At 43.8% G+C, this 16,444-nt stretch overlaps 1 protein-coding gene across 8 annotated transcripts in view; it reads left to right on the forward strand.

Moving 5' to 3' along the window:
* The window catches only part of SLC25A36 (solute carrier family 25 member 36), a 64,670-nt gene that overhangs the window by 23,957 nt on the left and 24,269 nt on the right, over positions 1 to 16,444 (forward strand). For all 8 annotated transcript variants that reach the window (XM_073359968.2, XM_073359966.2, XM_073359969.2 and 5 more), the window contains one exon: positions 12,489 to 12,566. In XM_073359968.2, coding sequence (XP_073216069.1) covers positions 12,489 to 12,566 — 78 coding nt within the window. The remainder of the gene's footprint in view (positions 1 to 12,488; positions 12,567 to 16,444) is intronic.

Here is a 16,444-nt window from a genome sequence, read left to right on the forward strand (position 1 = left end):
TATCTCTGATAACCAAAAACTTCATGGTGGTTAGAGAGCAGCTGAAGAATCTCTACCCTGCTTCTGCCAAGATCTGGAAAGCTGCTATTCAGTTTCCCAACACTTTCTGTTATAGGTGTATTATTGAAGTTGCCTGACACTTCCCTTTCCGAAATCCTGTTTTCACTTGCTTACAACGTTTCAAAATTTTAACTACCCGTGCTTGAAATTTTCCACGCTTGGGAGTCTCTCAGGCTGGGAAAAATATGTTGTTTTGCACATGTTAAAAGAAAAAAAAAAGAAAAAAAAAATTCAGGCAAACTTTTCTAGCGACCTCACATTGTGGAGCAAGAATTTCAAGTTTGTTAGGGAATGGGGTGGCTTTTGTGTCAGAGTTGTGCCTTAAATTTATTACTTTAAATTTCGGAATAGCAGTAATTTTTTATCCCTGCCTACAAATCAGTTAATCAAAAGCTGGATATAGCCACCTGAAAGGGTTCATACCCGGAAGGTTCCACCCAAGTTCTGAATGAACAAGTAGGGTGAAACAACAAAGGATCCAAACCCTGAATCTAACCTCTAGGGCAGCAGACTAGGCTCTAGCATCAAGTGGTGGTGCTGCTGCTATTGGATGAATTATAGCAATGTTCCAGTTTGATAGACCGGGCCTCTGATACTGTCCAGCTGTTAATTATTTTATACATGAATGATGTTCCTTCCCTGGTTGTTGGTCTGCACATTACAGGTGAAACTCTAGCTTCATTGAAGACCATGGGAGTCTTGCCACTGACTTCAGTGTGGCCAGAATTTCACCATTCATGTCTTAGGCTAGTAACAGGTAGGCTGCATCTAAATCTTACTCCTGGGGACATTCTGTGCCAAAAAATTAAAAATGCTGCTCACAGTATTTTAAAATTCTGCTAAATTCTGCAAATTTTAGTTTGTCAGAATAATACTACAAAATCACACCAGTTTCAGTTTATTTTGGTAATTTATTTCAAAATATCTGTCAGCAAGTATGTCTTTAACAATAAAGGCACACTCTACTTCTGGGGGAATTTGTGTGTGAGAGTTAAATCCACGATGGCAACCCAGTTCCTGTTTCTCAGGTCCTTTTCTCCCAGCCCCCTGCCCAGAGCCCAGCCATGCTTCCCCCCCTACCCCCCCCCCCACACACACACCCAGAGCCCAGTGGCGGCTAGCAGCACTGCAGTCCATTTCTGTGGGGGAAAGGAAATTCTGTGCACACAATGTTAATTTCTGCAAACTTCTGCATTGCACAGTGGTGCAGAATTCCTCCAGGAGTAAAATCCAGAGCTTTCAGTTTCTTAGGTTGTTCAGGTGGCAGTCTCAATTTAAGGATAATTCCATGGAAAAGTTGTAATTGATGCTAATGTTCATAAGTTGCAAAGAAAGAACAATTCTGGAACTGGGGGGTGGATGAGAAGCAATGAACTGCTGTCCTCGGTAAAGCCTTGCAACCTGACCTGAACCCAGTGGTATCTGACTATTAGTGTTGTGGTTGGGTTGGGTCAGGTCATCTCTGATCATTGGGTTACCAATAACTGTAGTGGGTAGTTAAAAATTTCAGAAAGAAATGTGAGTTGTTAAGTAGACAGTATTCCTTAAAGGTCATCCCTGATGTAGTTCTCTAAAATTTGCTTTTTACCAAAATATTTTAAGCTGATTTTTATCAATGGATGACAAATTGATAAAACCTAGAGCAATTTGAATCTAGCTTTGGTTATTGTTTGTCCAAATGCACCCATTTCCCACTGGGTGTGTATATGTGTGTATATATAAGTAATTGAATTTAGACTCCCAGGATAGCTCTCCAGAGATCCTATTCTTGCTCTCCTCGGATGAAAGCCTGAGCTAAAGCCACAGAAGCACTACTGAATGTTGGATCATATTAAAGAAGTTCTGTATTAAAATCACAAATGAGTTTGATTCCCCAGAGTTTAAATTCCAGGGTATTACTAATTAAGAGGTCTCTTGGTTTTTGGTACTGTTTCTCTCCCTCTATGTGTGAAACTTGCAAGCTGCTAATTGCGTTAGTACATTCTAAGACAGAGTCTGTTCTCAAAGCAATTCACAGAGAGAGAGACTCAAAGCAATACTCTAACAACAGAAACAGCACCCAGAGACTCCCCGCCCTTTTGTTGTATTAACAACTGTGATTAAAATAGGGATAGAGGATGTACGTGGATGGATGCTTCGTGTGGATAATAACTGAATGATCAGGGAGGTGCCAGCCTAAGAATCCAGTGTCCATTGGCTGAAGAAGGCGTCAAGTGGAAATAACCAGAGGACCCCCGGAGGGCAGACTGGAATCCACCCAACAGCCTCAAGAATGGGAGAACCAAAGAACAAGATAACATCTTGGAGCCGTCAGGAATGTGCTATCTGCTGATTGATTAAGCAACAGCATGATGAAGCAATTCCCATAGACTGGCATAGGAAGAAATTCCTATAAAAATAGACTCTAAAAAGTGAGAACTTTGGGGTCTGATTCTGCAAACCAACTTCCAGAAGCATCAGATGAGCATCTGACAAGGCCCCGCTCCCTCCTCATGTCCAGGCCACCTGGCCAGTGGCTTGGCATGAGCAACTCTAAGGCTGGTAACTATGATAACAACCTTGCAGAACCTGTGTGTGTGTTTGTATGAATGATTGTGTGAATAAATATGAGATTGAATGGAATGTTATAGCTATAACTAACTGCTTACTATGATTCTTTCTATATTCACAATAAATGTGGTATTTTGCCTTTTTCCCTTTAATAAGATCCTGCTGGTTTTTATTTTATTGGTATAACATTTGTGGAAATTTAAAGAGATATTGTCAACTTTATTCATTTTTTAAAATTAACTAAAAAAAAAAATGCAGTTTCTGATGGGACAGCCTTTTAAGATAGTATGCTATTCTTGATTTGTATTTGAGTAGTATCTACACACGCAATGAGGCAGTCCCTGCCCTACAGAGCTGACTGTTTTAAATGGACAAAGGATAGGAAGGGAATAGAGACACAAAGGGTATGTCTACACTACGGAATAAGGTCGAATTTATAGAAGTCGTTTTTTTAGAAATCGGTTTTATATATTCGAGTGTGTGTGTCCCCACAGAAAATGCTCTAAGTGCATTAACTCGGCAGAGTGCTTCCACAGTACCAAGGCTAGAGTCGACTTCTGGAGCGTTGCACTGTGGATAGCTATCCCACAGCTCCCGCAGTCTCCACTGCCCATTGGAATTCTGGGTTGAGATCCCAATGCCTGATAGGGCTAAAACATTGTCACGGGTGGTTCTGGGTACGTATCATTAGGCCCCCGTTCCCTCCCTCCGTGAAAACAAGGGCAGACAATGGTTTCGCGCCTTTTTTCCTGAGTTACCTGTGCAGACGCCATACCACGGCAAGCATGGAGCCCGCTCAGGTAACCATCATCCTATGTCTCCTGGGTGCTGGCAGACGCGGTACGGCTTTGCTACACAGTAGCAGCAACCAATTGCCTTCTGGCAGCAGACGGTGCAGTATGACTGGTAGTCGTCCTCATCGTGTCCAAGGTGCTCCTGGCCATGTCGGCTGGGAGCGCCTGGGCAGACATGGGCACAGGGACTAAATTTGGAGTGACTTGACCAGGTCATTCTCTTTAGTCCTGCAGTCAGTCCTATTGAACCGTCTTATGGTGAGCAGGCAGGCGATACGGATTGCTAGCAGTCGTACTCTACCATCTTCTGCCGAGCAGCCATGAGATGCGGATGGCATGCAGTCCTTCTGCACCGTCTGCTGCCAGCCAAAGATGTAAAAGATAGATGGAGTGGATCAAAACAAGAAATAGACCAGATTTGTTTTGTACTCATTTGCCTCCTCCCCTGTCTAGGGGACTCATTCCTCTAGGTCACACTGCAGTCACTCACAGAGAAGGTGCAGCGAGGTAAATCTAGCCATGTATCGATCAGAGGCCAGGCTAACCTCCTTGTTCCAATAAGAACAATAACTTAGGTGCACCATTTCTTATTGGAACCCTCCGTGAAGTCCTGCCTGAAATGCTCCTTGATGTAAAGCCACCCCCTTTGTTGATTTTAGCTCTCTGAAGCCAACCCTGTAAGCCGTGTCGTCAGTCGTCCCTCCCTCCGTCAGAGCAACGGCAGACAATCGTTCTGCGCCTTTTTTCTGTGCGGACGCCATACCAAGGCAAGCATGGAGGCCGCTCAGCTCACTTTGGCAATTAGGAGCACATTAAACACCACACGCATTATCCAGCAGTATATGCAGCACCGGAACCTGACAAAGCAATACCGGGCGAGGAGGCGACGTCAGCGCGGTCACGTGAGTGATCAGGACATGGACACAGATTTCTCTGAAAGCATGAGCCCTGCCAATGCATGCATCATGGTGCTAATGGGGCAGGTTCATGCTGTGGAACGCCGATTCTGGGCTCGGGAAACAAGCACAGACTGGTGGGACCGCATAGTGTTGCAGGTCTGGGACGATTCCCAGTGGTTGCGAAACTTTCGCATGCGTAAGGGCACTTTCATGGAACTTCGTGACTTGCTTTCCCCTGCCCTGAGGCACATGAATACCAAGATGAGAGCAGCCCTCACAGTTGAGAAGCGAGTGGCAATGGCCCTGTGGAAGCTTGCAACGCCAGACAGCTACCGGTCAGTTGGGAATCAATTTGGAGTGGGCAAATCTACTGTGGGGGCTGCTGTGATGCAAGTAGCCCATGCAATCAAAGATCTGCTGATATCAAGGGTAGTGACCCTGGGAAATGTGCAGGTCACAGTGGATGGCTTTGCTGCAATGGGATTCCCTAACTGTGGTGGGGCTATAGACGGAACCTATATCCCTATCTTGGCACCGGAGCACCAAGCCGGCGAGTACATAAACCGCAAGGGGTACTTTTCAATAGTGCTGCAAGCTCTGGTGGATCACAAGGGACGTTTCACCAACATCAACGTGGGATGGCCGGGAAAGGTACATGACGCTCGCATCTTCAGGAACTCTGGTCTGTTTCAAAAGCTGCAGGAAGGGACTTTATTCCCAGACCAGAAAATAACTGTTGGGGATGTTGAAATGCCTATATGTATCCTTGGGGACCCAGCCTACCCCTTAATGCCATGGCTCATGAAGCCGTACACAGGCAGCCTGGACAGTAGTCAGGAGCTGTTCAACTACAGGCTGAGTAAGTGCAGAATGGTGGTAGAATGTGTATTTGGACGTTTAAAGGCGTGCTGGCGCAGTTTACTGACTCGCTTAGACCTCAGTGAAACCAATATTCCCACTGTTATTACTGCTTGCTGTGTGTTCCACAATATCTGTGAGAGTAAGGGGGAGACGTTTATGGCGGGGTGGGAGGTTGAGGCAAATCGCCTGGCTGCTGGTTACGCGCAGCCAGACACCAGGGCGGTTAGAAGAGCACAGGAGGGCGCGATATGCATCAGAGAAGCTTTGAAAACAAGTTTCATGACTGGCCAGGCTACGGTGTGAAAGTTCTGTTTGTTTCTCCTTGATGAAACCCCCCGCCCCTTGGTTCACTCTACTTCCCTGTAAGCTAACCACCCTTCCCTCCTCCCTTCAATCACCGCTTGCAGAGGCAATAAAGTCCTTGTTGCTTCACATTCATGCATTCTTTATTCATTCATCACACAAATAGGGGGATGACTACCAAGGTAGCCCAGGAGGGGTGGTGGAGGAGGGAAGGAAAATGCCACACAGCACTTTAAGCACAGCACTTTAAAAGTTTACAACTTTAAAATTTATTGAATGACAGCCTTCTTATTTTTGGGCAATCCTCTGTGGTGGAGTGGCTGGTTGGCCGGAGGCCCCCTCACCGCGTTCTTGGGCGTCTGGGTGTGGAGGCTATGGAACTTGGGGAGGAGGGCGGTTGGTTACAGAGGGGCTGCAGTGGCAGTCTGTGCTCCAGCTGCCTTTGCTGCAGCTCAGCTATACACTGGAGCATACTGGTTTGGTCCTCCAGCAGCCTCAGCATTGAATCCTGCCTCCTCTCATCACGCTGCCACCACATTTGAGCTTCAGCCCTCTCTTCAGCCCGCCACTTACTCTCTTCAGCCCGCCACCTCTCCTCCCGGTCATTTTGTGCTTTCCTGCACTCTGACATTATTTGCCTCCACGCATTCGTCTGTGCTCTGTCAGTGTGGGAGGACAGCATGAGCTCGGAGAACATTTCAGCGCAAGTGCGTTTTTTTTTTCTTCTTTCTAAGCTTCACTAGCCTCTAGGAAGGAGAAGATCCTGTGATCATTGAAACACATGCAGCTGGTGGAGGAAAAAAAAGGGACAGCGGTATTTAAAAAGACACATTTTATAAAACAGTGGCTACACTCTTTCAGGGTAAACTTTACTGTTAACATTACATACATAGCACATGTGCTTTTGTTACAAGGTCGCATTTTGCCTCCCCCCACCGCGTGGCTACCCCCTCAACCTTCCCCCCTTCCTATGGCTAACAGCGGGGAACATTTCTGTTTAGCCACAGGCAAACAACCCAGCAGGAATGGGCTCCTCTGAGTGTCCCCTGAAGAAAAGCACTCTATTTCAACCAGGTGACCATGAATTATATCTCACTCTCCTGAGGACAACACAGAGAGATAAAGAACGGATGTTGTTTGAATGCCAGCAAACATACACTGCAATGCTTTGTTCTACGATGATTCCCGAGTACGTGTTACTGGCCTGGAGTGGTAAAGTGTCCTACCATGAAGGACGCAATAAGGCTGCCCTCCCGAGAAACCTTTTGCAAAGGCTTTAGGAGTACATCTAGGAGAACCGCGAATGCCAGGGCAAAGTAATCCTTTCACATGCTTGCTTTTAAACCATGTATAGTATTTTAAAAGGTACACTCACCAGAGGTCCCTTCTCCGCCTGCCGGGTCCAGGAGGCAGCCTTGGGTGGGTTTGGGAGGTACTGGCTCCAGGTCCAGGGTGAGAAACAGTTCCTGGCTGTCGGGAAAACCGGTTTCTCCGCTTGCTTGCTGTGAGCTATCTACAACCTCCTCCTCCTCATCTTCTTCGTCCCCAAAACCTGCTTCCGTATTGCCTCCATCTCCATTGAAGGAGTCAAACAACACGGCTGGGGTAGTGGTGGCTGAACCCCCTAAAATGGCATGCAGCTCATCATAGAAGCGGCATGTTTGGGGCTCTGACCCGGAGCGGCCATTCGCCTCTCTGGTTTTCTGGTAGGCTTGCCTCAGCTCCTTCTGTTTCACGCGGCACTGCTTCGGGTCCCTGTTATGGCCTCTGTCCTTCATGCCCTGGGAGATTTTGACAAAGGTTTTGGCATTTCGAAAACTGGAATGGAGTTCTGATAGCACGGATTCCTCTCCCCAAACAGCGATCAGGTCCCGTACCTCCCGTTCGGTCCATGCTGGAGCTCTTTTGCGATTCTGGGACTCCATCATGGTCACTTCTGCTGATGAGCTCTGCATGGTCACCTGCAGCTTGCCACGCTGGCCAAACAGGAAATGAGATTTAAAAGTTCGCGGTTCTTTTCCTGTCTACCTGGCCAGTGCATCTGAGTTGAGAGTGCTGTCCAGAGCGGTCACAATGGAGCACTCTGGGATAGCTCCCGGAGGCCAATACCATCGAATTGTGTCCACAGTACCCCAAATTTGAGCCGGCAAGGCCGATTTAAGTGCTAATCCACTTGTCAGGGGTGGAGTAAGGAAATCATTTTAAGAGCCCTTTAAGTCGAAATAAAGGGCCTCATTGTGTGGACGGGTGTAGGTTTACATCGATTTAACGCTGCTAAATTCGACCTAAAGTCCTAGTGTAAACCAGGGCAGAGAGGTAAAGTGACTTGCCCAAAATTACAGAGCAAGTTGGCGGAAGTCATTGAACCCATGTCTTCTGGGTCCCCATCTTAGGCTGTATTCACGAACTATTCTGCCTGCCAACATGATGTGTGGTGATTTTTTTTAATAATCTTGTTGCCAGTTTATAGTGGCTTTCTTGTTAATATTTATAAGGGTCCCTTAGAGAGAGAGGTGTGACGAAGGCCCTGATTCTGCAGTGTGCTCTCTGGTCAGACCCCTGTACCTGTACAGTGCCCCATTGGCTTCAGTGGGACTCTACAGGAGTATGGATCTGTCTGTACAGACGAGATTGCAGAACCTGGCCCTGAGTATACAGGCAAAACTGTGACTTGCTCAAATGCATGAAGTAAACTAAAAAAGGAGAGAAATGTGTGTAGTCTTTTTCTTTTAGCAGCTGTAACCTATTCAGACAGAAGTGTGTTTTTCTCAAATTCATGATGTCCTTTAAATACAACTAGAATGGCTGACCTTGTGTTGTGAAAATATTAGTCAGAATCATGTACAAACTAATCCTGTGTCTACATCCCAGCCTGACACTCTACAGATCTTTCCAGGCTGCTGCTGTAAGAGGCAGCCACAGAGGCCAGTACATATGTGCCTCCTCTCCCTGAAGTTCCAGGTTATCTAATCAGCAAGGATGGGGCTTCCTGTTATAATCTAGGCTGGGTCGGGGGGAGAACATGGCTTCATCTCACAGATGAGATTAAAATCAATATATAAGATATTTTATTTTAAATAACAACTGGTTAAATAACAACTGGTCTAACTCCCTGTGACTCTCTTTCAACAAATGAGGCCAATCATGCTGTAGGCTCAGATCCTGCCATCTGTCCTTTACTGATGAATGTGTGCAGAGCTGCTTCAGAGGGACTTTGCATGACCACAAGTGTTGGCCTGTGCAGAACAGCTTGTAGGAAAAGAAATTTGGAATAAATCCTTCAATGTGTTTGGAAATTCTTTTTAACATGGCAAATTTGTTTCAGTATATGTTGTTGTAGTGGTTTGCAAAATATTTTTGGAAAGTTGCTAGCACTTCAGTCATTTCAGTTGAGCACTTTAGAGATTGTGAAATCACCTCTAACTTACTCCTGGGGAAATTCTGTGAGACTGCGCACCTGCAGAACACCCCCCCGTCCCTGGCAGAATGCCTATGATTCCCTGCAGAAAACATCAGGAAAGCGTAGTTGCCCCTCCAAAGAGGCAAGGCATGGGTGGGAACAAGGGATTACCTGCCACTGCTTAACCCCCCCCCTTCATTTCTGCAAGTGCAGAGTTGCCCAGCTGAAGGAGGCTGTGTCTGGGCTCTGCTGACTCTGCAGCTGAACACCACCTCCTGGTTCCTAGTGCCAGTCATGCTCCTCTTCTGTGTGCTGTGAGCCTTCCTGTTTTCTGTGCAACAGTGTGTGCCCATGGTGGGGTGAAGTGGGGGGGGGGGCAAAGGAGGGTGTGTGGGGGGAAGAGGTAGTGGGGAAAGGAGAGGGGGTGGAATAGGGCATGGGGAGGGGAATGTGGAAGTGAGGGGAGGTGGATGGGGCATGAGGCAGTGCGGGAGGGGGATGAGATGGGGAAGAAAAGGAGACGGGAATCACAGGGGGAAGCAGGAACCTGGCATGCGGCATCCCTTCAGCAGCAGCCAAGGTCTCCCCGTTAAGTGGGCCAGTTGAACCGTCACCCTGACAAACCCTGTCCCCTGCACACCCAGACCCCCGCTCCACTGAGCCTCAACCAGCTGCACCTGGACCCCCACCCCATCAAGTCCTACTTCCTCAGACCCTTCCACTGAGCCCCCCAAGCCCCCTGCTGAACCCCATGACCCCACACCTGACCTCTCCACACTGAGCCCCACCCCCCCGCTGAACCCTATCTCCTCACATCAGACCCCTCCCCCACACACTGAGTCCCAACCACTCTCACCTGGCTCCCCTGCAGAGACCCATTGATTGTCCCTGCATCTTCAACCCCCCCGCCCCCCAATGAGCACTTGTGCACCCAGAGCCCCCAATGAGACATCCACACTGAGAGAGCCCACACAGAAACCTCTCACTCTACACCTGGATCCCTTCCACACTAAGCCCCTCCACACTTGGATCCTACTGGGTTAAGCCTGCCCACCCATACCGTATGTGCCTGGATTTGCAGAATTTTAAAATATGCACGTCAGTTTTATTTTTTTGGCACAGAACTGGCTTAATTTTTTGGCACAGAATTTCTGCAGGAGTACTAACTCATTCTAACTAATGAAGCTGAAATGATGTCAAACATCTAAGAATGCTCTTATACTTCATAACCAAGAGGGATTGTGATTATATAATGCCATTATAACTTTGTGGAACACAGATGCTTTTTTTATAAACTTTTTATCTAAATTTTTGGTTCTGTAGAAGAAGTAGGGTGATTAGATAGCCAGGGTGAAAAATTGGGAGAGGGGGTGGCGGGTACTAGGCACCTATATAAGACAAAGCCCTAAATATTGGGATTGTCCCTATAAAATTGGGACACCTAAGCAGAAGAGTGTGATGGAGTGGTCACACTTGCTCAGAATTTGACTGTTTTCAAATGTTGGTATTCAGAATAGATTTGAAATCCACTTGAGCACTGTACTTTGTCTGAATGTGCACATACAACTAATCTTTTGAAACCTTTCCAGACCGGGGCATTTTACGCAACAGTTGAGTTTGCAGAACTAACTAATTCTCTTGTTAACCTGGATGTCATTTTTGAACAGGAAATGTGCCTGAGAAGTGTTGTCTGTATTGGATGGCATATCTAAACTGATAAGCTCGATGTCCTATATTGCAACATCGAGTTGGCGGTTAAAAAAAGTCATTTTCAAATGTGAACCTCCAGGGGGGTTTGCAGTGGCTCCGAGATTATACTTGTATTTCCCTGCTTTTTTTAAAGCAACCCCTGAAATTAGCATCAAAGTTTAGGCTTAAACGGTTTTGGTATGGTCAACAGTGTGGAAGTTCAGAGAGACATTACCATGTCAAGAGATCAGAACAAATCCTATGCTGCCGTACACCTGCCTTAAAAGTCACAACCCTATGGGACAAGTATTCAAAATTCTTATATATTGACATTAATTAATTTAAAGTTTCCCCTTATTGCTTAGTATTTTTTGTCCATTCCTTTGCAAGTCCCTCAAAAAAGCGTAGTGGTCTCCGTCCGCCAACACTATTCTCAGAGCCTTGCTGATAATGGGCTCAATCCTGCAAGACGCTGAATGCCTTGTTCCCAATCTAACAAAACTTTTATGCCTCTGGTTAACTTTAAACCTGAATAGTCCCACTGCAGTCAGTATGATTACCCATGTGATTAAAGTTTAGTACATGCTAAAGGGCTTTCCTGGATTGGAATCGGAATGCTGAGCATTTTGCAAGAATGATCCAAATGGTAGGAGAAATGGCTCCGATTTAACCTGGATTTTCACCCCAGTAACTTCATTGGGAATTCTTGATATACAAATCAAAGAAGAATCTGGCCCCACAACTGCTGTATGGTAGGAGAGGAGCTTCTGGAGGCTGAGGGAAGGGAATAGGGTATGCAGCTGAGTTGCATGCTCTCCAATGTATCTGCCCTATCTGTCTCTGTTCATATTATGGTAGGGGACGCTCAGGCCCAAAATTAGTATTTGTCATTTTCCAGACACAAAATTAAGTTTAAAAATAGGCTGAAGACTGAATACTCCATTGAATATCTGACAGCTCTGTGAATCTTTTGAGTGCTAACAATATTTTTTTCACACTTTAGAAGACTTGTATTTTGCTAGAAATCCTATTGTGCTAATGAAACATATAATACATTTTTTAAAAATACTAATTTAAATTGTATGCTGGAGGGAAGGAGGTGTTAGCTTTTTGTATGTAATGTGGTATTTTCCTGTAAGTTTCAGCATACATTATAAATTTATAGTTTAAAGATACTATGCTGCTGTGTGTGTTGTAAAGTTGAAGAAATTTTGTTGAAATAACCAGAGATCGTATTTTGGTGTTTGCTTGTTTATGGTGAGTTTTTTGTTTTGTTTGTTTGAGGAGTAGGGAGTGGCTTGCATCTGATTTTTGCCTTGGTTAGATTGGTGATATTAACTGGAGTTAATTTATTCCTAAAATGAGAACCTTTTGGATGTTGGGAATTGTTGTATCCAACTCTCCTAGAGTACATTTTTCTCAAGAACCTCCCCAGGTGTCGTATTTTATTCAGTGTTAGGGATAGAGGTTCGTGGGAGAAAAGAACAATAAAATTAAATGTTTGGTCCCACATTCTGAAAACGGTACACAGGAATCTACAGCAAGGTGAATAGTCCAGCAGTAATAATAGATGGTAGCCATTTGGATTCATTACTAAAAGGACCCTTTTGTAGCTGGAAGAAAACATTTATATGTTGCTAAGCCCTAGGATTATCTGTGTTCTTTACACATGAAAATGTGAAGTGAAACTGAGAAGTGTGTGTGTAATATAGCAATGATGTTATAAAGAATTGAATTCACTTTTTGTGCATATTTTAGGAAAATTAGGTTCTTTGTTTGCAGTTACAGTATTAAATTGTTAAAAAGAATAATTAGTTTGTATGTAAAAGATGAGCAAATCTTAAATTTAACTAAACTATAGCACTAATATGTAGGCCAGTTATACACTTCTAATGTGTATTTAATGTTTCAAAATCACTTTTTGTTTTCCAGGATGATCTTGCAAAAGGAAGGTCCTCGTTCTCTGTTTAGAGGGCTAGGTCCTAATTTGATAGGCGTTGCTCCTTCCAGGTAAAAATCTAACCATCTATTCAATAAGTGAAGTAATTTTAGTCTAGTGTTTAAACATGTGTATGTCAAGATTTAAGGCATGGGGGATTTGCTTCAAATGAACTGTTACATCTGATGTGGAAATATTTAGTGGTAAGGCTACTTTTTCCTCCCCTTTGTATAACTTCTAAATTTGAGAGAAACAGGTTAGGCCACTCCTCTACAGAGCAACCCCTACTGGGCAACCTACATACCTGCATCTCTGTATCTACAGTAGTATTTTGATAGTGCCCATCTCTGAACTTTTCAGATGTCCAGTTTTGTACACAGTGAGGTATACAGTATTCTCACCTCCAGGTTGCAGGGATGTACGTGTGCATTATGATGAGTATGTGACTCTGAGATAAAAAAAAGGACACCATTTCCTGTGATGTAAAGTAGTAAGTAAATATACATTTGAAATCTTCAGTTAACTTGTCCTCTTCAAGAGGACAATGGGGGAAAATACTCCTAATGCATTGGGCCTGACTCACTCTCTGAGATCTGCTAGCAAAACATGGGTTTGAGGCCTCCTGCAATGGAAAGTCCCCTTTGGAACTGGGAAAACGCACAGTAATGCCAGCTGTCTGCAGCCCCCACACCATCTGGTCCTAGAGCCAGCTAAAGCAGCCAAGGAATTGGTGGAACCTGCCAGTGCAGGAGCAGCATCAGGGCACACGGCCAAAACCTGCTGAGCCCCTGTTGGAACTTAAATCTGCCCTACCCATTGGAATCTGATGGGAGGGCAGTAGTGATGCTGACATTTACCTTCTTCAGGGGTGAATGCTTCTGATATACCTGTCTTGGTAGGCACAGCATTGTGCAGTTGCACCTGCTGGAGAGACTCAAGCCTCATATTTTGAGCAAGCTTAAACAGAAGCTGAGATTCTTTTAAAATAATAATAATAATAATGGATGGAAAAGACCCTAATATCATTTCAAAATAGCTGGTAGGCTGTGTGATTAATCGGTATGGCTGCTTTCTGTTCAGTATTTGTACCCTATGTATTTACAATTATATCTTCCTAGTGCTGTCTTATAGTCCATTCCACGTATTAATTCCCCTTTTCATAAAGACGTGTCTCCTAAACTTGATTCATTCTTAGCTTCAGCTCATCATCTCTGTCTGTTTTTGAGCCTGCTAACTGCCTGTAGTTTATGGAGTCCCCTTTTTGTATACTTTCCAACATTTTAGGGGAAGATTTCCAAAGTTGCCTAAAGAATTTAGGAGCACAGTCCCTTTAGGTGTCTTTGAAAATCTAGTCATTAAGCCCTAACCCTTTCTCAGAGTTTATAACCCTGCAGACAGTTTATTATCCTTATTTCCCTTGCTTGTGCCACTGTCAGACATAAGAGTTGCTGTCATGTGAATAAATACTTGTGTAGATCTTTGGCATGCTGCACGTGGAATGTTGATGTGGTATCTTTCATGACCTGTCAAAATGATCCCAAATGAATAGGCTGTTTAGTATAGCTGAGGGTATGTCTTCACTACCCACCAGATCGGCGGGCAGCGATCGATGCAGTGGGGATCGATTTATCGCACCTAGTCTAGACGTGATAAATTGATTCCCGAGCATTCTCCCTTCGACTCCTGTACTCCACGCCAGGAGAGGCGCAGGCAGAGTCGACAAGGGAGCAGCAGCAGTCGACTCACCGAGGTGGAGACACCATAGTAAGTGATCTGAGTACGTCGACTTCGGCTATGTTATTCCCATAGCTGAAGCTGCATAACTTAGATCGATTCCCCCGCCACAGTGTAGACCAGGGCTAAGGATCATATTACTGCTGTAAATGCATTAGGTAAAATGTATCCTTCATGTTACTTCATGCTTTTACCCAAGAATAAACTCAGCACACTGTGCTTGCGAATTTGGCTTCTGTTGTGAGTTACTAGTTCCCAAAATCCCTTTTAGGGACTTTGTCATGCAGTCTGCTGGAACAAGAAGTTAAAAGAGCAATTTATTTCCTACTCTTTTGATTTTTAATTTGTTTAACTTTAGAGAACACTTTGTAGTGTATATTTTGCTTAATTGCTATTAAAATGACTTTAAACATTTTGAAGACTTGCAGAAAAAGTCTATTTAATGCAGAATACTGTGTGTTTTTGTTCTGATCACAAATTCAGCACCAGTGCTTGCAAAAGTATACTAATCCCACAAGTATTCTTACTGGTCTTTGCATTCCTGGCCCAGACTGGTTGTGAGATACTGGAGTGTAAAATTGCATCATTCTGATTATGATCTTGATTGCCCTCACTTAATTTCTGACCAGATTATTGGGAGCAGAATTCTCTTCATCTGCTTGGGTCAAAGTCACCATTTTATACTATCTAAAAGCTGGCATTCAGTGCTTTCAGAGGGTATAAACTTATAGCTAATAAGCTTTTAGCTCCAGCTGTTTTCAAGATACCAACTGCTAAAATTTGTGTAGGAATTCAAAAGAGGGGAGAATGAAGATTTATAATTAGAATTGTAAAAACTGGAGATTGAAAGTCTCTTAAATCATTAAGTCTCCCTGGAAATGTGGGGTGGGTGGAGGTTGTCTTGTCCCTAAACACTCACTCTTGCCTTATGGGAAAGCTTTGGATGTCATTCTTTTAACGAACTGATGTATGGGAACAGTTCAGTTTATTTTCTTTTACTTTATTTTGTTGTTGTTGGGTATCTGTACAAGAACAGAATCTGTTCTGTTGCTTATTTCTCCACTTGATGTCATGAATGTCTGTTATTGACAGTGTAATTGGCTTCAGTTGTCATGAGCGATGTCGTAATCAGCTACAGGAGTAGATCAGCATTGCAGAAACAGATTCTGTTTTCATGCAAATATCCCTCATAAGAAATGAGAAATTAAAACTTGAAAATCTCACACATACAGGAAAGAGTTGTTTCTAAATAGAATTTTTTCATCAAGTTTTCATGAGACATTAGCAACCCTTTGAAGGTACTCTGTTCTTATTTTAATTAAATGCTTAGATTTTGTTTAAATAGCTTAATTCTTTCACACTTTCAAAAATTTCCCTTCACAGATGGACCTAATTAAAAAGTTTTTGCTTTACCCAGTAGGTATCTCTACTTAATAACTATTGCACACTGTAGAGTAAATGGCTGATCATCTCACAGTCCTTAATTAAATTATCCTCACAACACTACTGTGTCTTAGGGAAATGCTATAAACCAATATTATAGATAAGGAATTGAGACACAGGTCTCTGCCCAACATTACTCAAAAAGTCCGTGATAGAGTAGAGAATTGAATTCAAGTCTCTAAGTCTCAGGCTGGCACCCCAATCCCTGGGCTGCCCTTCACTGCACAATTTTTAGTGGCATATTTTTGATCTGACCTTGTTGTACAGACCCAATATGTAAACCACTCATATACCATAAATTCTGTTGGGTAGTAATAGAGCCTGTGGTGTTAATTACTTTCGCACACCAACCTGAAAACTATTATAAAAATATTTCATGTGTACACAAAATTAATTCTAAATGGATCTCTGCTGTACATTAATTTTGTTACATGGGTTACCTTGCAATCTTCTCTTTTTCAAAAAGAGGCTCAAATACGGTAGCTTGTTTTTTCCAATGCTCTCACTAGAATTGTCCACTCGGTAATGTGTTTAGCTTTATAAATTAGCACATCCTGTTTTTTTCCAGTCATCAGCTTTGATCAAATACTGTTTGTTTCAATTAAGCATTTGGTAAGTGGCTTTAACAGCAGTTCTTTGTTTGAATAAGCTATAAAGAAGCTTGTTTCATAACACATGCAGCATGCTCAACTTGGTTCAGATCCCATTTAAAAAAATTTACGCAGCATAAAGCAAGCACTTTATCATTTTGCTGGGAAGAAAAATATGTTTG

Source organism: Lepidochelys kempii, chromosome 9, assembly GCF_965140285.1.
Source record: "Lepidochelys kempii isolate rLepKem1 chromosome 9, rLepKem1.hap1, whole genome shotgun sequence".
Taxonomy (NCBI): Eukaryota; Metazoa; Chordata; order Testudines; family Cheloniidae; genus Lepidochelys; species Lepidochelys kempii.